The sequence below is a fragment of the Amaranthus tricolor genome, chromosome 6, assembly GCF_026212465.1.
Source record: "Amaranthus tricolor cultivar Red isolate AtriRed21 chromosome 6, ASM2621246v1, whole genome shotgun sequence".
NCBI lineage: Eukaryota > Viridiplantae > Streptophyta > Magnoliopsida > Caryophyllales > Amaranthaceae > Amaranthus > Amaranthus tricolor.
This window is the reverse complement of record NC_080052.1, coordinates 22,316,071-22,341,341: the sequence shown is the minus strand read 5'-3', so window position 1 is coordinate 22,341,341 and position 25,271 is coordinate 22,316,071. Positions and strand designations below refer to the sequence as shown.

The 25,271-nt window shown below is 27.5% G+C and overlaps 1 protein-coding gene across 1 annotated transcript; it reads left to right on the top strand.

Annotated features, from left to right (window-relative positions):
- Nucleotides 1–19,265: 19,265 nt before the first annotated feature.
- LOC130815006 (pectinesterase/pectinesterase inhibitor PPE8B-like) lies at nt 19,266–24,840 on the top strand. Its single transcript, XM_057681328.1, has 3 exons — nt 19,266–19,982; nt 22,604–23,203; nt 24,072–24,840. Exons 1-3 carry the CDS (start codon nt 19,664–19,666, stop codon nt 24,788–24,790), a joined length of 1,638 nt encoding a protein of 545 aa, XP_057537311.1. The 5' UTR covers nt 19,266–19,663; the 3' UTR covers nt 24,791–24,840.
- The last annotated feature ends 431 nt before the right edge of the window (nt 24,841–25,271 follow it).

Here is a 25,271-nt window from a genome sequence, read left to right as displayed (position 1 = left end):
TATATATATATATATATATATATATATATATATATATATATATATATATATATATATATATATATATATATATATATATGTACATATACATATATAAATATATATATATATATATATATATATATATATATATATATATATATATATATATATATATATATATTATCAGTTCCCAAACTATGTCACTTTATTCCCGTTGATTGTTTGTTCAATGGACAACAGGTGACTCTTTGACCTCTTTTAGGTAAATATAGTCAAGTGAGATTTTATGTTTATTTTTTTCATTACTATATTTTTATGAACAAATTTACATTAAAGTTTTTAACAAATTAATATAATTTTATTTTTTTATAATAAAGCTTAATTTTTGTTGAATAATTGAATGAGTTTTAAAAAAGAGTCAAAAATATTATAAATTTGGTTTCATTTCAAAGATCTTGAAAAAATATGACCGTTTGTATAATTTTTTAAAAAAAATTTATTTTTAAGATGAAATTACCTATTTATTAAATTAAACTATTTTTTTTAGCAAATAGGAATAGAAAATAGGCAGTAACAATGGCATGATCACATGAATTTAGGAACATACAGCAACAGGTCACCCTTTGACTTTATTAGCTAAAATATAGTCAAGTGAGATCTTATATTTATTTTTTTCATAACTATATGTTCATGAATAAATTTAATTTCATTTTTTAATAAATTCAAATTAATTATTTTTTTTTAATAAAGCTTAATATTTTTTTTTTGAATAATTGAATGATTTTTTAAATTCTTTTTAAAAAGAGTAAAAAATATAACAAATTTAGTCACATTTCAAAGATCTTGAAAAAATATTAATTTAGTCACGTTAGTATAAATAATCTTAAAACTAATTTTTTAAGCAAATAGGAATATGAAGTAGATAAGAAGCAATGACATGAATTTGCATGTTAGTATAAATAATCTTAAAAAATAGTTTGCTATATCAAGATATTATTCTCTTTTATTTTGGAAATAATATTGGTTTACAAATTTAGTCACGTTTCATTTTGTTATATCAAGAAATTATTCTCTTTTACCAAGGTAAATAAATTGAAGATAATACTGCTTACCAAATCTTCTTCTGCATGTTAAATTGTACTATATTAGGAAATGATTTACACTGCAATTTCCCTACCACATCAGCATAAAAATGAGTGGAAAAATTTTTGTTGAGAGTTTGATACGTGTCAATCCAGTTTCTTCATTAGTAGTTTTTATAGATTATAGTTATGAATGGGCAAAATTAAAGACAAAAAAATTTACTTAAAATAACCAAGTTGAAGATTGGGCGAGAAAACTTGTGTTGATGTAGTTAATGATTGCTTTAGTATAGTTTATGATGATTGCAATTTGATGGATCAATTATTGAGAAAATCTATGATTATTTACATTTAAAAGAAAATTATTAATAGGGAAAATTATTGTCTTCCATAACATACATTCATTTGCCATATAATACTCAAATAACCAATAGATCAGATTTGTTTTAGGGAAATTTCACATGGTAGGATTTAGTTTTCATAAAACGCCAGTGGTAGCACTTTTGTAAGATTTTTCCACATGGTAACATCCGGTTTATGCACTATCTAACTACCGTAGCATTTTTCGTTAAATTATTGTTAATTTTCCTTTTAATTCATCATTTTGTAAGATTTTTCCACATAGTAGCATACAGTTTTTGCTTTCAAATGTTTAATTCACCATTTTAACTTTTAATTCACCGATTAATTTATCAACACCCTTAAATGTTGTAACAATTAAGTAGATATGTATTAGTGCTTGGAATGCACATTTTGAATATAAGATGCACGTTTTGAGCTTATAAAATGCGCCTTTTGAATTATTTATTAGTGTTTGTAATGCACCTTTTGAACTTTATAATGCCAATAATTTGAATGAAAATGAAATTGTTACAACATTTAAGGGTGTTGATAAATTAATCGGTGAATTAAAAGTTAAAATTGTGAATTAAACATTTGAGAGCAAAAACTGGATGCTACTATGTGGAAAAATAATACAAAATGATAAACTAAACAGAAATTAACAAGAATTTAATGGAAAATGCTACGAAAGTTAGATAGTATATAAACTGGATGCTACGATGTGGAAAAATTTTACATAAGTGCTACCACTGGCGTTTCATGAAAACTGAATGCTACCATGTGGAATTTCCCTTTATTTTATTTGTTAAAGCTCTAATTAGTGTATTAGTATATGTGTCCGTGCCATGCATGGATGTGTTAGTTGCTGAATTATATAAATTTAATTGTTTTTTTATAATATTGCTTTCATTCCTTAAAAAAGATTCCACTGGGAATATTCACAGAAATTAAGAAAAATGAGCACTATAAATATTAAAGAATATTAAAAGAAAGTTAGTAAAAAAATATGAGAACCACAAATATTTTAAAATATTTTTATAAAGTTAGTAACAAACATGTGAGGACCATAAAAAATATAAATTGTCAAAATGAAGCTAATGGAAGATATGGAGATCATAAGAATTATTAAAATATTAAAATGAGGATGAAAAAAATTATTTTTGTCCCAAATTAATGATAAATAAATATATAAATATTCTTTATAAGAGCAAGAAAAAAAACAAATGGAAAAACCTTTAAGCAACGAAGGAAGTAATTAATTTTTAAATGTATTTTCAATATAGAAAACTAATTTTTTTCTAACGTTTATTCAACATAGTTGCCACTTTTACGGTAAATTATAGACTAAAATTATTTGTAATGCCTGTCGATTTTTTAATGTGTTAAACATTAATAAAAAAAGTGCATAATACCATATCTATATCAATCAAGATTTAATTATTACATTAATTATAATAATATCAAAGGATGGCATAGTTAAATAATTATTATACTTTTACACCATCATAAATTGTACATATTTTCTCTGATTATTATTTGAAAACAATTAATGACATTTTGAAAAATATATCATATCTGTAGCAACTTATAAAAATTAGATAAAATATTATATTTGAGTGGAAGGAAATCATTAGATATTTAAAATGATATATTTTTACACAATCACAAAAGATACATATTATAATGAGTAAAAAGGGAATCATTAGAAATTTAAAATAATATATTTTTACACAATCACAAGGGATACATATTATAAATGAGTAAAAAGAGAATCATTAGAAATTTAAAAATGATATATTTTTACACAAAATCACAAAAGATACATATTATAAATGAGTAAAAAGAGAATCATTAGAAATTTAAAAATGATATATTTTTACACAAAATCACAAAAGATACATATTATAAATGAGTAAAAAGAGAATCATTAGAAATTTAAAAAGATATATTTTTACACAATCACAAAGGATACATATTATAAATGAGTAAAAAGAGAATCATTAGAAATTTAAAAAGATATATTTTTACACAATCACAAAGGATACATATTATAAATGAGTAAAAAGAGAATCATTAGAAATTTAAAATGATATAATTTTACACAATCACGAAGGATACATATTATAAATGAGTAAAAAGGAAATCATTAGATATTTAAAATGATATATTTTTACACAATCACAAAGGATACATATTATAAATGAGTAAAAAGAGAATCATTAGAAATTTAAAATGATATAATTTTACACAATCACGAAGGATACATATTATAAATGAGTAAAAAGGAAATCATTAGAAATTTAAAATGATATATTTTTACACAATCACAAAGGATACATATTATAAATGGGTAAGAAAGGGAATCATTAGAAACTTAAAATGATATATTTTTACACAATCACAAAGGATACATATTATAAATGAGTAAAAAGAGAATCATCAGAAATTTAAAATGATATATTTTTACACAATCACAATGGGATACATATTATAAATGAATAAAAAGAGAATCATTAGAAATTTAAAATGATATATTTTTACACAAAATCACAATGGATACATATTATAAATGAGTAAAAAGGGAATCATTAGAAATTTAAAATGATATATTTTTACACAATCACAGGGGTTACATATTATAAATGAGTAAAAAGAGAATCATTAGAAATTTAAAATGATATATTTTTACACAATTACAAAAGATACATATTATAAATGAGTAAAAAAGGAAAAATAATATATTTCTACACAATCACAAAAAGGATACATGTTATAAATGAGTAAAAAAGGGAAGCATTATAAATTTGAAATGAATTTGAATCCCAAATGTAACGCAATAAGATTTTTATAGTGAGTAGTACATAAAGAGCCTAAAGCTTTTCAAAACTGCGTACATTGTTAATTTGTTATACATAGTTTAGAAGATGGTAATGCCACAAAAAACCACTTACATTTCTGTCTTGGTGTTCCTATTAGGACTAATTATTTTGTCTGCTGGTAAGTGTTTAACTTATTATTGCTCTCTCATATTTATTATAATAATAATAATAATAATAATTATTATTATTATTATTATTTTTTTATTAGAATAATTTGGAAATTACAGCCCTAAAGTTTTACACTTTTACAAAATACAGCCATGATGTTTATTTTTTTTATGAATTAAAATTACCAAAGTATTATAGTCTACAACGTTAAGGCCAAATAACATAATTCCAAACAATTAAACTGAAATTATGATCACCAAAATAGTCAAAATTCTTTGAATTGGCGTTAATGTTGTAGACTTTGATACAATAGTTGCTGTAATTTGCAAAAAATAAACATTGAGGCTGAAATTCGGAAAAGGCTAAACTTTAAGACTATAATTTACAAATTATTCTTTTTATTATTATTTTTTGGTATCTATCACTTTAAAATTAATAAAAAAAATTAACATGAATAATTCAACCATTCACCCATCTGTTTGGGTTTGAATATACCCATCTTCTAGTGATAATATTTTCTAATAGTCACACCTATAACATACTCGGTAACCAGGTTGTTTTTGTCAAAGCAAAAAGGAAGAGCAAATCGGTTTTTTTTTTAATTTAAAAAACAATGTTTTTTTTAAACTCCCTCCTATTCAACCTATTAGTCTCATATACTTTTTTCTCATTTGTCGAAAACACATTTTAACTCTTTATATCTCTAATTATGCTTAATTAAAAATTATAAAAATTTGATATTAATAATCCTCACACTGAGAAGAATCAAACAAGATCCAACTTGACTATGTTTTAACTTAAGAATAAAATGAAGAATAGGAAAGAGTAATATTTTATTGTTAATTTTTATCTTTAATAAAAATTATCCGTAATAATCGATTTCCAGACTACCATAGTACCGGGAATGTTGTAGGTAAACTTATGTCAAAATTAAGATTATTAGAAAATAATTAAATTTGTGATTATTTTGAATAAATTGGATGAAAAAGTTGAATTATTAATGTTAGTTTTTTCAAAATTGAATTATATGACACAAATAATGTCAGATTTTTATTTCAAAAAATTAGAATCGACTATATGGCCAATAAATCAATTTCAATTGTCATCCACATGAATTCTTCTTCTCTATTCATTTCGATTTTCTACCACTTTTAAATCGTGATATCATTTTTCACTCACGTATCTTTGATCTTCCGTCCTTTTTAATACAACCAAGAACAAAATTTACTCCTCAATGAGTCTATTAGAATGATGAGTATTATTATTCATTCATTTATCACTGTGGATGAGCAAGGGTTCAACACCTTACGTGGATCCCATTAGACCCAATCCTACTTTAAGGTTAAAGATCCAAAATAATTTGGATCCTGAGGATTAGGTTCATGTCCAAATCCTTTAGAAAAGTTAAGGGTTTGGGTCCATGGCCTAAAAAATTAAACGGTCTTAAGGATCCAACTTAAGGTTTAATAATAGAAATATTTTTTAAAGAGTTTGGGTTCGAATCTAGAATGTAGGATGGCATTATAGTATTACATACAAAGATGATTTCACTACTTCTACTTAGGGATGATTATGGGTTGGATCTGATGGATATAGTGTTATAAATGATTCTAAAAAATAAGTCTTAGTTTAATTATTCATACTAAATTCTTATACGTTTTAAAGGCTTCATTAGTACTTAAATGAGTTTATGAATTGTATATAAGTCTAAACTGAATCTAAATAATTATAGAAATGGCTTTAAAACGAACTTCAAATTGATTTTGAATTGTATAATGGGTTGGGTCTAGAGCGTATTTAGCGCCTAGCGGGCCTGGGTATTAAATGGGTCTAAAAAAAGGTATGGAATAGAAGACCCTAGATCCAGACCACACTCATTTATTTTTTTTGACCCAAAATGGGATACGGGTCCACATAGTCTTTAGAAATTGGGCTGATCAGACCCTAAAAATAGTGATGATTTTGAAATGTGTCCAATAGAATTTTAGAATGATAACCATCCCTATTCCATATAGTTTTTGTTTTTGTTCATTTTCAGAATGTATGAGATATTACTTTTAATATTTTATTATAAGTAATTTATCCTTATATATGTAAAATTACTTTAAAAATTAAATGTGAAGTTGTTAATTTTAAATGTTGGACTATTATTTTTAGATTTTATTTAGAGTATAATTAATTTAATATAGAAGAATGATATGTAGGTAGTAAAGCTATGGGTTCGAGGATGGACAAAGTGTTTTATCAACAGAAAAATGTAATAGAACAAGGAATTGGATGTGTACCGCTACAGGATTGTAGCATTGAAAGTTGTTTCGAGTTGAGAAATTGTGGGCCGTCCAAAGGGAATTATTTTTGCCTTCCACACCTTGGGTGTTGTTGTAATACATAAATAAATAATCATACTTGCATTGTTGTCAAGTATTTAAAAAATTATTTCACTTATAATGAATAAACATTTTATGAATAAATAAATGATAACCATATTACAATATTTGTTGTTATTGTTCAGTTATTATTATTATTATTATTATTATTATTATTATTATTATTATTATTATTATTACTATTACTATTATTATTACTATTACTATTATTATTATTATTATTATTATTATCAAGTGATTAGTAATTTTTTAATTATTAATAATTATGATACATTAAAATGATAAAATATAAAGAATTTATTATTGAATGACAAATAAATTAACTATTTAACATATTTCAAAAGATAAGGTTATTTAATTGGACTAGTGTTTGCAAGCCAAAGAAAAAAGGTGGTTTAAGTGTGAGAAAGTTGGAATTGTAGAATATTGTTACAGTTGGTAAATTGGCCTCTTTATGGGTTTATAGGGTCTACACAAAAGGTGTGAATCGGCTTCTTTTCAATTCTCAACCCACAGCAAATTGGTCTTTTCATAAAATATATGGTGCCAAGTGCAAACTTCAAGCTAACATGTCTCAATCCTAAATGTTATGATTCAGATCCGGTTCTAAGCAACACTTTTTAAGAAAATTTTTTTATAAACTTTATTTATATTTGAAGTAATTTTAGAATATAATATTACATTATATTTTGTCTTGACATATTTTTCTTGAAGTGGAAAATTATTATCTTTTGATAAAACGAAGGGCCCTATTTTGAAAGCAGCTCGTCTTGGACGACACGGCCTCATAATGAGACCGTCAATTTGGGCCGGCCTACTTCTCGCGTGTATCAACCTCACATGCTTTTTCTCATTTTTTCCATTTTCTCAATTTTAATCTTAAAGGTATCAATTTCAACTTAAAGTAAACTTTAAACAGATCAATCGAAATAAAAAATTTTCAATTTTGACCTATTTGTGATCAATTTTGACATTAAAATGGTATTATTTTATCATTTTATGGATGAATTTTAAACAACAAATAAATGATCAATAACACTATCAATAATAGTGTTAAAACATTGTACAATACAAGTACTTTTATTAAATGCAACATGATAGTTCTAATGGAACATAAGAGTACTTGTACTCTTTAATCATCGATCAATAATAGTGATTTTACTCTTTCCTATCAACATGTTTATATATATTTATAAATAGTTCAAATTGAATGTGTTAATAGTTAAATTATGACACATAAATTGACAATTGATGTTTTATGATCTATTTTGAACGTATAAGCTTCAATTATCGTTTTCAAATTAAGTATTTCAAAGTTTATAAAGATATTGTATAGGTTTCAGTTCAAATTGAATACGTTAATAGTTAAATTATGACATATAATTTGACAATGATGTTTTATAATCTAACTCAATTTTGAACTTCTAATCTTCAATCATTGTTTTTAAAAATAAGTATTCAAATTGTATGGATATATTGTATCGCATTTAGTTTAAATTTAATATATTAATAATTTTAACACTATTATTGATAGTTTTATGACCATTCATTTGTTGTTTGAAATTCATCCATAGAATGATAGAATAAAACTATTTTATATAACTTCGTTCTAATAATTGTGAAACATAACCATATTTAGGTAGAAATTGATCAATTTAACGTCAAAATTGATCACTTATAAGATCAAATTGAAATTTTTTACTTTAATTGATATATTTAAGTATTACTTTACGTTGAATACCTTTAAGATCAAAATTGAGGTTAAAATTGATAAATAATATTGTTACACGTACGAATTGGGCCGGCCCACTCTTAATCTTAATTTAAAACGATCTCGACAAAATTTTAGTGTTTTAAAAGATATCGTAAAAATAAATAGCACCTCAAAAATCACTGATCCGCCCCTATATGAGAGTGCGCAACATCTCTTCTTTCAGTGCAATTTGAATGTTGAATGTCTGCATCTTTTGGAACAGTGGTTGGGTCTCAAATTAAAACCCACCGTTTTTGGTGTTGATCCCAAGAAATGGTGTGCTCCGATATCAATCTTGGTGCTTGTGTCTACTACATTATTTCACATCATTAGTGAGCTATACTTTTTCTCCAGTTTAATACTTGCTATAGGTCGTGTTGTAATTACTGTTGATTAATTAAATATTATTTGGCATCTTGATGTATTATATAAAATATAGTCAAGTGGAATCTTGTTTGATTATTTTGCTTAATGTATATCTTTATAATATGAACTTTTTAATACTTTTTATCATATAAAATTAAAGATATTAAAAATTAAAATTTTGCATTGAATAGCGTGAAAAATAAAAATATAGCAACTAATAAAAACCAAATTATATAGCAGTAGAATGAGAATGACATAATGAAAAATTAAACGACAAATTATAGATATAGTTGGCAAAGTTATATAGTACTCCTAGTATATATGATTAGGGTAATTAAATTAAATGACAAATATAGAAATAATTGGTGAAAATCATATGGTAGTGTACGAGTATGATTAGAGTAATATAATTCAAATTACTTTTTTTTAATTTTTAAATCATATCTAAAACTAATCAAATATAAATTTACTTAATTGTTGGAATTTCTAAAAGTTTAAATCATATCTTAAACTTTCCTAATATAAATTGACTTGATTCAAGATTTCTAAAACGTTTATTTATTAATTTAAAGTCACAAAATACAACAGTGATTAACTTGACAATAAATGATTGCGAATGTATAATAATTATTGAAATATATTTTATCAAAAACTTTCACATTTAGCAACTTTAGTTTTAGAATTTGTGATATTTAATTGTTTCTCTATATTTTTTATATTAATTCATACCCAAAGGAATTGACGATAATTAATTGTCTAAGAAAATAATATATTGAAATCTCATTTATTAAAACTAATTGATATCTAAAACTTTGTTATTTAGCCAGAATAATGTTAGATAAAAATTACTTGCCTTGTTTATTATCTTTATTTTCGAGTCTATCGAATATATTTGCCAATTAATTATTTACAAACCTATTTCTCATTGTATTCTCTCTTCTCCCTCTTTTTTTCTTCACAAATAAAACACTAGTCTTCATTATTAATTTTAAGGTTACTATCAACCTTATATTGTTGGTAAGTCCCAATGTCTTTATTTGTGCTTTTTTTTTTTTTTTGTTTTTTGTTACAAATAAATACAATATCTTTATAATATAAAGTTCTATCTAATTATTAGATTTAATCTACCCAAATATTGGGTTTTAAAGCCTCTTATGGTGAGAGCTTGAAATCTTGTTATCAATTTGATGGTAAAAAGGTATGTCATCACGGGTGTCATGCTAATACAATCCATAATATCAAACTTATCTTTATTTCAAAGACACACTAGATCAAAAGACCCCTCAGAAAAGGTTATATCTAACAATGATGTGATATAGAGAATGCTTCAGTGTTAGATCTCTTTTATAATAATCTTGACCTTTTCTATATAAAATTTTATTTGATTAAAATTATTATGTATTTGATTGATTGTTATCTTGTTGTAATAAGTTAAACTAATGGTTGAGGCTCCAAGGTATGTTATATATATTCTAACAATATTCAAAACTATCATATTTAGCCACAATATTTTTGGACAAATGGACACAATTTAATTGTTTTTGCTTATTTAATTGCTTTTACATTATTTTCCATTTTAGTCCGTTCACATAATTTGCATCATTTTTATTTTTGGACAATGACTCAATACTTTCCCAGGAGGTTACTCATCATAAGATTGCTCCTCATCAAACGCGTTTAACTGTGGAGTAACTGGAGTTCTTAGCAAATGGACTCCCATGAAAAAAAGATGCACCTTGTTGATTTGAGTAGTCTATCAATCCTTTTTTCAAGCTAAATCTGGGGTATCACACTTTCATCCATACATTTTAACTCTCTTTTAATTTTATCCACACAATTTATTCTCTCTTCATTTATTACCACTTTCTTAAAATAACCTAATTTCTATTTAATGTAAATAAAAAAGGAGGGAGGAAGTACTTGATTTTGCTTATTTACGTGTTTTATACTGATAGAATAATATAATAGTTTCTTTTACGCAGGAAATAATAGAATGATAAGGAGCACCCCTAAGACATGGTGATTTTTTTAGATATATTTTAATGGAAACTTTTGATATAAATAATCTCACTTTTCACATATTCGTTTTAAAAAATATCAATTTTTAATTATTCATAGTTAATTTGCTCACAACATGCCCTCAAAATTTTTAACCTATAATAGCATGATGTTATTTTTTAAAAAAAAAGCATAAATAAATAAACAAATAATATTCCAAATATTATAAAACAAAAGTCAGCATGTATAAATGATATATTAGCAACAGTGAACAAAATCCAAATATGATATAGAAGTATTATCAAATTGATTAAAACAAATAAAAAAAACAGCAAAATAGCAATTGAAATAGAAGGAGTAATTTAATTTACCGAAGAGAACCAAGTCGTTTCAGTTAAAAAGGAGCCATTTTATATATGTTTGATTCTCTCCTTCCATTTCCTTAACCTATTAAAAAGTTTGTTCGCATTTCTCCCACTCTCTCTCAAAAGCGTATGATTATGATATGTCTGCTACTTTATTACCGGTCTGATTTTGTGCAAGACACTAAACTGTTGGCCAATGCCATGATCATGATCATTCTAAAAAATTAGCCTATTTAAATTTTTTTGATTTTAATTTTTTAAAATTTTTAAATTTTTTAAGATTAGAGTGAAATGGAGTATAAGATTATAAGAGTAGAGTAGAGTGGAGTTAAGAGTAGAGTGGAGGGGAGTGTAAATATTGGCCCACACGAATATTAATGTGGACTAAGTTCATACTAAACTTTTTCACCCGAAACACTTATTATTCCAAATTGATCGAATGAACACCTTTAGTTGAGAGCTTTCTCTATATTAAGGGTTTTTTTTTTTCATTCCAAACATTCAATTCTTACATAATAAATAATTTATCGCTATTCCTCTTTTATCTTTAAAAATTCTCGAGCCTACCTCGAACAGAAAGATGAATAATTTATTGATTAAAAAACGGTTGCTAAGTTAATAGTACAAAAGAGAACATGGGAATGGAGCACTAATTCACCATGTTAGTAGGGATGGGAGGGGAAGAGATTATACTTCCTCTGTTTCATAATACCCGTTACATTTTTTATTTTTGGCAATTTCATATTATTTGCTATATTTTCGTTTTTAGTATAAAATAATCATTTAAAGTTCTACTTACCCTTATTTTTATCCTACTTTATACCTCTTTAACTTTTATACCTACCATTATTTAATCTTTATCTATTTCCAACAACCTATTTTTTCTTTTTCTTTTTTAATTAACAATAATAAAATATTATACTCTATAAAGTAAACAATCAGCTACATTGTAGGTCAATCATTTTTCTTAATATGTGTGCCCATACAATTGTAGCAAGAAATGGAGAACAGAGAAAGTATGAAAGAGGAAGCAAGAAGTCCACAGAAATTGGGGTAGGGACCCAAATTTGCATGTAGAAGTATTTCATAAACGTCTAAGAAGGGATAATTTTTCATTTATTCATAAATCATTACGCGTTTTTGGAAAATCAAAATCAAAATCAACGTCAACTTTAATTAGCATAAATAACAATAACAATATTGTGGTCACCGCAATTTCCTTATTCTTCCTTTTCAATACAATTCCAGTTGTCTCCAATTATCAATCACATTTTTTTGATTTATATTTGTTCCTAATTCAATCTTTATTAGTTGACCATATACAGTTGGGTGTGTTAGCCAACCGAGACGAGTGTGAAGATTTTATACAAAATTTCGTTATTTTTATGTCATTAAATCAATAACAGGAAAAAAGTTATTGGAACCACAATTATAGGTACATTTTGAAAAAACTATACATGGTTGCAAGATCGGATACGAGTTCTGCCTAAAAAAAATTTGTATGGATCCTTTTTCTCTTAGCCTACAGACAATGGTGGTGCTTGATTTAATCTAATTGCCACATGTTTTGCTCAAAAAAAAGAAAAAATTGTACAAAATATAGATAGGAACCCCAGACCCTAATCATAGTTTTCTTATAATCGGGATACACTGGAAATCATGACAATGATGACATAGGAAAAATTAATTGAATAATCTAACCTTTCACTAATTATTATACAATAATCCCATTATACAAGTTATCTACCCAAAAATTGGGGTGTGTGTCCAAAGTGATCTAAGGCAACCTAGCTACAACCTATTATACAAGTTATCTACTCAAAAATAAATAGATTAAATTCAACTTCCTATTCCACCAACTAACTCCCCTTTCCGATGTCTACCTTATCCCCCTCACCGACGACTACCTCTTACCCTTTGGCATTGACAACCCGTCACTCATGCCCGCAAATACTCTATCTCCCCAGCCAAGAAAGCAACGATCCACATATCGTAAACCCAAAATGCGCCTCCCCTCCCTTAATATTGCAAAACCTACCACTTCTTCGCCACCCACCCAACCAAATCCTTAATCCCTTCTTCATCTACCAGGGCTGAGGCAGATGGTGGTGGCAAATTGATATTGATGAGGATGGTTAGGGCTACGCTTGGGTTTAGGCTAGATCACCGTGGGGAGAGGAAGTGATAAGTGCAATTATTTTCATTTATTTATATCATTTTATACTCCTTAATGATGGTCGTTGTTAGTAATTTCGTGCATATTTTTAAGATTTATGCTACATTACACATTTTGGTTATTCATGTTAATTTTGAGTGGTTTTGATTGTTTTAAGCATAATTTTTATGGTTTTAATGATGAAGGAGTTTACTAAGGAGATTGTAGCTTGGGTGAAGATGTTCTACAAAGAAAATTAGTAAAAGAGTAGAAGAGTGTTTATAATGTAAAAGTTTTGAGGTGAAATTTGATACATATCTACTCTTTCAGCCATAACTTTTTATAAGAAGATCTCATTAATACAATTCCGATAATAACTTTTAGCCTTCAAGAGCTTTCCAACGATATATTATATGCCCAATTCCGATAATCGAGCAAGAAATGACGATCGTTTGAAGTTTGTCGAGTCCGCTTTATTGTCGTGGAGATGGCTGCCAACTAGTGTTTTTCTTCTGGATTCCTGGCAGTGTTTTTTTCATCACTTTAATTTTGTATTATTTTATTTTATATTTATTTTTAGTTAACTTCTTAGGGTTTATTTAGTGGTTAATAAGGGGCAATTAGGTTAAGCTTCATTTGGGGAGGAGCACAAGGAGGGAGATTAAAAACCTCTTCTCCTTCCTCCTTCTTGTTCCTTTATCTTCCACCATAGAACAAGATTTTTAATTATTGTAAGCTTTTAATTTCTTGTCTTTGATTTACTTTCTCATTATTAGTTAGTTTAATGTTTCCATTATCATACTTTAATTGTTTTCTTAGAAATTGTCATTTAATAAAGGATCAATTACCAACTATAGCCTTGAAGTTTAGTCATTTTCAAATAAACAGCCGCAAAGTTTTTTTTTTACAAACAATAGCCTTACTAAGCGCGACAGCGATACAACCACTTAACCGGATGACCTGCTAAGTAACCATTGACCAAGGTAAATGACCTTTGATTTTCATTTAAATTCATTAATCTAACCTAATTACCCAATTATCCCCAATTAAACCCTTCTTCTCCAACCTCTCTACCCCTTCCAATCACCACCACTATTCCCCCACCACAACGCCACCACCACCATTAAAACCCCTATTTTCTTTCTCTTTGATGGATTGTTCTAAAACTCCTCCTGTAGTGAAATATTGTTGTATCAGTATTGTATCCTGGCAGAGGGTAGTGACATTATTAATAAGATGATTGTTTAAAATATTGGTTTTCCTCCAAAGAAATGCTCTTTTTGTGGGACTTGATATTCTTCCTTTATAGAACAAAACCCAAAAAACAAAATGTTATGGTTTTGAGTAAAAGAGGTTGAATTTGAAGAAAATTGTGGTTTTTATTCCTGGAATTTTTTATTTTGTTTTATGGTATTCAAGTGGAAAATGGAGGTGGTTTTTTTGTTTGGGGTCCAACAATGGCGTTATTTTCTTTCAAGCTTGGGTTTTGTACAGTCTTCTTTACTCCAAAAACCTTAATTAAATTATCCCCTGAAAAACCCTAAATTGTAAAAATCCTCCATCAAAACTTATTCGAGGTCGAAATTCGAACACTAGAGCTTAAATCGGAACCCTAAGATTTCATAAAACAAAGAAGTAGATCTGATTAAACACTAATTCAATAGCACATCAAAATAAAACAACTAAAATATTACAATTTAAATACAATTAAAATTCAAAAAATCCAAATTAAAAAAAGATATTTTTATGCCTTCTCTCTCATAAAAAATAAAAATCCCAAATTCAAGAAACAATTTGAATGCAATTTTTTTTTAGGAGAACTATTTGAATACAGTTAAATATGACTAGATTATCTAATGACCCCACTCCTGAAATTTAAGAAACAAATTCAGATGATGATGGTAGTAGTAAATTACTAGAAGAGAGGAAAGTAGAGGGAACATTAAGAACATATGATAAAGAGAAGGAAACGAGGGGTTTTAATGGTGGTGGTGGTGGTGGATGTGTTAGGGTGGGAGAATGGTGGTGATTGAGGAGGGGTAGAGAGAGGTTGGGGAAGAAGGGTTTAATTGAGGGTAATTGGGTAATTAGGTTAGATTAATGAATTTAATTGAAAGTTAAAGGTCATTTACCTTGGTCAACGATCACTTAGCATGTCATCTGGTGAAGTGGCTGTATTGCTGTCGTGTTTGGTAACTTGAAGGCTATTGTTTGTAAAAAAAAAAAAAACTTTGTGGCTGTTTATTTGATAATGACTAAACTTCAAGGTCTGTAGTTGGTAATTGATCCTTTAATAAAATTAGTATTCTTCTTCCTATTTTTTGTCTCTTGGATCTTTAATTGTATGTCTCATAGTTTAATTATTGTTTTTCCTTACAAGTTCCAATATTATCATTTTCGTTCATGTTTAGTATCATCTTAGGGTTTGTGTTCATCATTTCCACCATGAATAGTGAGTAGATCCATTTTCTAGGGTTAGGGTTTGAACCTATAATTCAAGTATAATTAGATGATTGAAAGTGCCTATGAAATTAGGATTAAAGTGATTGAATTGTGCCAATAACCCTAAGTTAAATATGCTTTATTGGAATAGTCAATAGAACTAGCGTGTAAGATTAGGATCAATTTTGCTTTAGAGTAAATTTTAGTTAAATTCTTAGTAATTCGTTCAATAAAACTAATGTGTGAGAATTCGAATTAATAGGGTCTTAATCTAATAGTTAATCAACAGAGCGAGAGTTTTAGATTAACAAGATCATATTTAGTCACACAATTAATCCGTCATTTCATAGACACTAATAAGAACTAATAAGAGTTTGATCATACAAGAATTTAGGGGATTCCCGACACCTTAGATCTTTTTTATCATATAGTTTCAATTCAATTTCTTATTGCATTTCTAGTTTATTAGTTAAAAACCAATCAATCTTTTTTCTCTTCAAGCAATATAATTAGTAGAGATTAGCAAGTTTCTTGTCCTAACTTCCTTGTGTTCAACCTGCGATGACATGTACACCATGCGCTTGCGGTTTAATAAAATTTGCACATCAGGAAGGTGGGTTAGGGATGAGGGGTGGCAGTGGGGAGGGGAAGTCAGTATTCTAGTTTTTTTTTTTTCTATATATGTTTTTTTTTTTACTATTGCAAGTGCGGTTGAAAGTATTAATATGGTGGTGATATGAATGGTAAAAAGTTTATTTCGTGCTTTGTGCTTATTTTGGGAGGATTGATAGTGAATTGGCAATCATCGCTTTAAGATGTCACATCTATGTTCACAACTAAAGCCGAGTTCATGGACATTTTTGATGATTTAAAGTGACTTAAGAGTCTTGTTGGTAAATTATGTACACGCTCATGAACATGTAATATATGTGTGAGGGGTGTTAGACAGATCGGTTAAACAGATCGGATTGAGTCATTTTCAGGTTCGGGTCATATATAAATGGGTCAGAAATTGAAACCCCAACCTGATCTGTAGCAAGTCAGGTCAACCTGCTAAAAACCCATTTAACCTGCTTTTTTTTGTTTGATTTTATTCGGTTTTCTCAGGTCATTGAACCCATACATTTCAGGTCATTTGACCCATATACTTCAGATCATATGACCCATTTTTTTAAAATTTAAAAATTAAACACATAGACATTCACATTTCATAATAAACATGCTTCAAAGTTCTTGAGTTGCAAAATCAAGATCAGAACAAAATCAGAACATCAGAGAATAGAAAAATCAGAGGCAAAGAGGCTTAAGGTTCTTGAATAGCAAAATCAGAACAAACCCAGAACATTAGAGCATAGCAAAATCAAAACAAACCCAAAACATTAGAGAATAGCAAAATCAGAACAAACCCAAAACAAGACATAGCAAAATGCCGAAATGGGTTTGTTCTTATCAAGATCAAAGAACAAAAAACTGAACAAAACATACAAGTAAAATCAAATCCAGAAGAAAATCGAAGAACAACAACAAACTGAAGAACAACAACAAACGAAAAAATCAAAGAAAATGGAAGAACAAGAGAGAAAAAAACTAAAATAACATACCTAGAAATAGAAGAACAAGAGAATAGTGGGTTAGAAACTTAGGGTTCTTATGAAAATGCCGTAATGGGTTTTATGAAAATCAGAAAATGGAATGAACAGGGAAGGGGAAATGTCGAAATGGGTGTTACTTTTATGAAAATGGAATGACTAATGAGTAATTAGTAAAGTGTAAAGAATTAAATATGAAGTTTTAGGTTAAATATTAATGGGTTAATATCAGATAATATGGGTCGACCTGACCTGATTGACCCATTTAATAAATTGGTTAAAAAGGTTTTTTTGGGGTTTAAATATTCAACCTGAACCTAACCCATTTAATAAACAGATTAGGTCGGGTTGACGCATTTAATTAATTGGGTCAAAAATCTAAACCCAAACCCGCTAATTTCGAGTCGATTTCAGATCAGGTTAGCAGGACGGGTCAGCTTTTGCCAGCCCTAATATTTATTGATATTAAAACTTAAATATATGCTTTGGAAAACCGTAAAAATGTAAAGTGTACAAATAAAAATAAGGGAGAAAGTATAATTTAAAATAAATAAAATATATAGTTAAACTCCACAAAAAATTAAAATTTCTATCAGAAAATCAGGTATAGTTCTAGTTCGAGCAAATATCGTCTTTTTCACGCAAAGTCTTAGAATCGATTTTCACCTAACTCTTTCCTTCTTTCAGTCTACTCTATAATTAAAAAATAATATATACATCCTTAGAGTTGTATATAAGAAAAAATCTAGTGAATTTTTAATGTAATCCAATATAATATTTGCCTTGGAAATATAAGATACACTATTATATTTTAGGAAAAATTACCTAGAATAATCCAAGCTTTTTATGATTTTCCTACAATAATCCTACCTATTGATTAACCATGAATAATCTCAACTTTAAGGGGTATTTGCCTAGAGTAAACTTGGGTAACCTGATGACCTGCTATAGTAAATAATTCACCAAAAAAATAAATTAAAAATTAATTTAAAATTAGAGAAAAAATTTTAAAATTTACTTAAAAAATTCTACATGATAAAAAAATCATAAATTTTTTTGAACAATTTTTTAATATTTTTTTCATTTTATTTTAATTTATCTTTTTTTTTAAAAAAATAAAATATGCTATAGCAAGTTATCCGGTCACCGGGTTTACTTTAGAAAAATACCCCTTAAAGTTGGGATTATTTATGGTTAATCAATAGATGAGATTATTGTAGGAAAATGATGAATAGGTTGGATTATTCTAGGTAATTTTTCCTATATTTTGTTATTTAAATTTTATTCATTCTCTGAAACTTAAATCAACACTTAAAACATTAATCATTTCCAAAATTCATACTAGATTCTCTTAAAAAAAACTAAAAAATTGATAATAAAGAGAATTGTTGATTTTCATATACAACCCTTAGAATTGTAAACATCAATACTCTCAAACATGTTCAAAACAGACACGATAATTCGATATTTACCCGACTTTGTCACCAAACCCGATTTGACCTGATGCCAATATGAATTTAAAATTATATAAAAATCAATATAGACGCAAAATCCGATTTTGAACCAACCCAAAACACGTGATCTAAAATCAACTCTACTACCCAAATGAACACCTCTAAATACCCTTAAAAAAACACAAATTCTTGTGAGAAACCATCTCTAATTGGGCCGGCCCATTATTTTTTTTAAAAAAATATAATACGTAGGCATTAAGAATGATGTAAGTAGACATTTACGATATTGAAAGTAGACATTAAGGATACGATAAGTAGGCATTAAGAATAATGTAAGTAGGCATTAATTTTTAATGGGTCGGGCTTAAATACGTCTATCAAAGAGATGTGGAAACGGTCTCTAATACTTCTATATTATCACAACCTTCACTCATTGGACATGCATAGTAACTCCAAAAAAAACTATGGGAGAATTAAAATAGGAGTAGAACACTAGGAGAAACATAGTTCTATAAATGCTCAAAGCTAGCTAGCTGCAAATTTTGAACCAATATATTTGTTCACCTGTCAGCTTGCCTTTATAAATGCATCCTTTTAGAGAACAACACTCCTATATATTCATTCATTGGTAACTTATATTATTATCCTCCATTCCATAACCAAACTCAATTATTCTTTCTCTTCCCAAACAAATTTAAACTCCTTTTTGTTTTATACTTTAATTTCTTGCAAACTATATTAATTAATTAAATACTTTTAGTATGGCCAAAACAATGGCAATAATAATATTTTTGATTATTTTAATAATAATAAAACCACTAGAAATTATTAATATTAGTGGTGTTAAAGCAGTGTCTGATGAAGATTTGATAGCCACAAATTGCTTAAATGTTCCAGCATCTGTGTTTATTGACACTCTTAAAAACAGCATGGAAGGTGTTGTTAAGGTTGCTTCCATTGTTTCTAAGTTTACTGGATTTATTTCTGATTTTAGAGTTTCTAATGCTGTTGCTGATTGTCTTGATCTGCTTGAGTTGTCTTCTGATGAGTTGAGTTGGACTCTTTCTGCTTCTCAATTTGGTAACTCTTTCTACTCTTTTTTCACTGCCCTTCATTTTTACTTTCTATTTTTGAAATTTCGTTCATTTTTTAATGAAATTATCTCTATTAGATTGATTTATGTATATTTAATAGGTTAAAATAATTACTTATAATTATTTTTTAAATTTCGTTGATTTTTTAATGAAATTATCTCTATTAGATTAATTTATGTATATTTAATAGGTTAAAATAATTACTTATAATTTTAAAATGATTGATTTAAAAATGGGTTATATTGTTAGAGTTTGGTACATTGATTAAATTTTATTTAAAATTTATTATGTTAATGTAATTAGTTACGATTTCATACTAAACTTAGTTGTTAGAATTTAATTAATTGATGTTTACATTATTTCAAACTAATAGTTCATCCTTTTGTATGAATTGGTGCATTGATTAATTTTCTTTGGTTTAATCTTGGGGGCAAAGCCAAAAATAAAAATTAAGAGCTAAAAATATAAAAAGCAAAATTATAGTTATAGTTTATTATCAAGAAAAAATAAATTCATGCAATATTAAAACATTCTTTACTAAACTACTTCTATTAAATTTATGTTACTTAATAGCTATATTACTATTGCTAGTATATAATATAATTAAAGCAAAATCTAACAAACGCCTCTATATTTAAAGAGTAAATAAAAATAAAATAATAAATAAAAATAATATATATTTATACACTATATTATATAATAGGAGTATATCCTTATTAACAAACACTCTAAAAAGTAAGAACGTATTTTTAATCTAAACGTTAGAATAACTTTTAGTTAGTACTCCGTAAATACTCTTTTATGTCTTACACTTAATGTGACAATTAACATTCTTTCTAAATATTCTTAATAAAGTGTGTAACTAATGAGTTAAGGTCTATATTCATAATCGTTTTTTTAGAAAACTAAAAATCAAAATAATAATTTTATTTTTTACTTGTCAGTTTTCAAATTAAAATGTTCCAAAAAAATTTCATTGATTTTTATTCATTATGTGACATATATTATATAATTTTGAAAATTAAAAAAAAAAAAAACATTGTAATACAACATGCTAGGTGTTGTTTTTTTAGGGAGTAATGTGAAGAATGAATATTTAGGATGGAAGATAATTTACATATTTTTAACTTTATTATAAATATATATCTAGATGTTTTTTTATTTAAAAATATATGATTTTCTTTTTGTTTGAATATCTAAATTTTTTATTATGTTATAGGAGAAATATCTCAAAAAATAGTTCAGAAAAACAAACCTTGAGGCTTGAAGTGAAACAATAAAACAGTAGATACAAGTACAATAACCTTAACATTCTTCACAAATATATTTATCAGAAATAGAAATAAATGGGAGTAATTAATATTCTTCCTGAAATTGATTTCCACAATTTAATTTGTTCTTTTTTAAGTGCATAACACTGTTGAGTGTTGACATATCTTTTCCATCTTTTCATTTTTCTTTTTTACTTTTATCTTTTTTGCTTTTGGTGTTTTAAATTCTTATGGCACTAATTATTGTTGTTTAAAATTAACAACATCAATTGAAATCGAGTATAATTTGATCCGAATTAATATAACTTATGTATAAAAATTAAGTTAGATTGTCAGATATTTACATATACTCAATGATAGAAATTAACCCAACTCGATATACTAAATACATATACGAAATTTGCTCAAACATCCGAATAGACACTTATAAAACTGATACACAATATTTTTGATTATTATCATTGGCTTGAACATAAACTTAAACTAATATTTGAATTCCAAAATATGTTATATACTCTAAAACGTCTTTATATATAATATCTTTTTGGATTAAAAGTGTGTATTAAACATATATTCTCTCTACACAAAGTGCTAAATATTCTACTTTAATTGACGGGTACGAATGAGATTCGTACCGATAATCCTTTAGTTACATTAACTTTTAATATATTTCAATGAAATTAAGAGTTAGTTGGAATAAAGACTTAGGTAGACGCTAGTCTTTATTGTCCATGTACTATTAAATTGGTCCATTTAAATTGATTCAAATGCAACAATTTCGGTCAGCTTAAATTAAAAGTTGACAACGATTTGTATCTTAGATTTGATTATTAGTTTGAGTTGTAACTTGTCAATTTTTTATTATTGAGTTTTATTGCATAAATATGACTTGAAAAATTGGTTTTTATCTAAATATAATAAAGAAACTAATTTACAAATTTTTAAGAAAAAAATTGCATGGTATTTTAAGTTACTTTTAGCCAGCAACATAAAATAATAAATCAATGACCCGATGGATCAAAGCGACCCGAAATCGATCCGAACGATGAATCTTACATACTCCCTCTATCTCTAATAAATTGTAACAATGAGACTTTGCACAAAGATTAAAAAATAATCGAACTATTTAAATTGTGTAGATAATATTAAAGGAGAATTAAAACGTGTTGATAAGAATAAAAAAAAATGATAAAAGCTTTTCCGAAAAAAAAAATCATAACAAAGTAAAAATTAAAAAAAAAAAAAAAAAAAAAGGGAGAAAAGTGTAATAATCTATTAGTTGGACATATTGGGTAAATGTGACTTATTTTAAGTATGTATGAACATATGAAAATAGGTAAAAGCAATGGGACAGGAAACTTGGCCTTAGATTTGAAGACATGGTTAAGTGCTTCCTTGATTAATCAAGAGACTTGCCTAGAAGGCTTTGAAGGTACCAGCACCTTTGTCAAAGAGCTAGTCTCAGGCAGCATCAATCAAGTCTCTTCATTAGTGCAACAAGTCCTCCATATGGTCCACCTAGCCCCTGGTCCCACACATGCTTCCCATCTAGGTCGTGCTAAGGGGACCCCACCTCGCAGTGGTGGGAGACGATTGATGGCGAAGGTTAATGATGTAGACGGATTCCCTTCTTGGATACGATCAAAAGATCGAAAGTTATTACAGTCTTCTGTTCGAGACATAACACCGAATGTTATTGTTGCTCTAGATGGAAGGGGAGATTTTACTAAAATTATGGATGCTATTGCTGCTGCTCCGAGTCATAGTACAAATCGGTTTGTTATTTATGTGAAGAAAGGAGTGTATGATGAAATTGTGGAGATAAAAAGAAAAAAGACTTATATCATGCTATATGGTGATGGAATAGATGCTACAATTATCACCGGCAATCGAAACGTTTTTGATGGATATACAACTTATCGAAGCGCTACATTTGGTAAGTATACTACAACTTTTGTTCCATTTCGTTACAAAATTGATCATATTTCATATTAAAAGCAATTTTACATTTTTTTAATAAGACAAAATGCTATATATAGACAAAGTCTAATATAAATTTATCATCTTATTCTCAATTCTATTAGCTTACACTGCTTATTTTTCACTTTATTAATTTACACTCTTTAATTCAGTCTCCACTCTAATATTATCCCAGTGACACATTACATAATTTTTTGTGCACTTAATCTATACCAGAGTAGGCGATAAAACAAAATGTAATATATTGGATAGTAAAAATTTAATTTTAAAAGAAAAATTAAAACTTTTCTTTGTGAAGAGAACATAGATTGAATTGATTCTTGATTTTGTTTTGACCACTGCTTTTTGTTTCGCCCACAAAAGAAAAAACATAGATAGCAAAAACACATGCTTTGGCACCTCATATTGCACACCCCTTGTTTTTCATAGATTCTAGTAAAAGAAAGATTTCCTCTTTTTCCAAAAGAAAAGAAGAAAAGGAAAGTTAAAGTTAATAATAGAGCACATTAATTTTGGATATTGGAACATAAACCCAACACTTTTAGCAATGTCTAAAGATGATTCCATTTATCAATGTCTCCATAGAAATGTTGAATAAAAAAATGCATTAATCATAAAAGATTATATGGCTCTCAAAGCCAAAAAATTGACTATAAGAATAGACTGTGAAAGTAGGTCGTGGGGTCTACGCCACAACGAACCCCTCATGTGGCTTTGCCACCGATTATATTATAAATTTGTGTTTCATTAAATTTATTATAAAGTCAACCACTATAAAATTATCCCTATCGGATCTTATTAATTCTTTTCTAATGTGTATGTAGCCGTTACTGGAGCCAATTTTATAGCACGAGATATAACCTTTCAAAATACAGCGGGACCAGAAAAGCACCAAGCAGTGGCTTTCCGTTCAGACTCAGATCTATCAGCAATTTATCGATGTGCCTTCAGAGGATACCAAGACACACTCTATGCCCACGCAAACAGACAATTCTTCCGAGAATGCACCATCACAGGTACAGTTGATTTCATTTTCGGTGACGCAGTGGCCATTTTCCAAAGTTGTTTAATCCAATCTCGTAAAGGTCTTTCAAACCAAAAGAATACCATCACTGCACAAGGTCGTAAGGATCCTGGTGAAAACACCGGTTTCTCTCTTCAATTTTGCAATATTACCGGTGACACAAGCCTTACAACGGGGACTAATTCCTCTACGAACTCCACTACCACGTACACGTATTTGGGTCGTCCTTGGAAGGCATATTCAAGGACAGTTATCATGCAATCATACATAAGTAATGTAATTAGGCCCGAAGGTTGGTTAGAGTGGAATGGTAATTTGTATTTGGATACGCTCTTTTATGCTGAGTACATGAATTATGGGCCTGGAGCTTCTCTTTCATCCCGGGTTAAATGGCCCGGATATCATATTTTTGATAGTTCGGCCCAAGCTCTTAATTACACTGTGGCCCAATTTATTAATGGAGATGAGTGGCTGCCCAATACCGGAGTCCGTTTTACAAGTGGGCTTTCTGTAGTGTAAGACAATGAGACGTATTTTATATATGGACTAAATAGCCCAATTCATATAAAGTATTTGAATATGAACTTCGTGTTTTAGATTGTCTCACTAAGAGACAATCTATTAGAAGACTAGCTGCATTTCAATTGTTAACGTTGCTATAATTATACGCCACCTTCCTTTTTTTAGAGGTCTTAATTTTTTCTTCATCATCACACTCGACGAATTCAGTTTATAGAAATTATAATTGTATATGTGAAATTCATGATATATATATTTTTTCCTTTTATCTTTTTTTTTTTAAAAATATTTTCAATGGTTGTAAAGTTAATGTTTCTTGTAATGATGTTTTAGAATTATAACATAAAAGGATAATATAGAAAGTATGTGTACTATTTATATACTCTCTACATTGAATTGGATGATTAATTAAAAAATGTTCTTATGTTGGCTTATGCAACAAATATAATAGAAGTAATCAATATCTTTTTAAAAATTAATA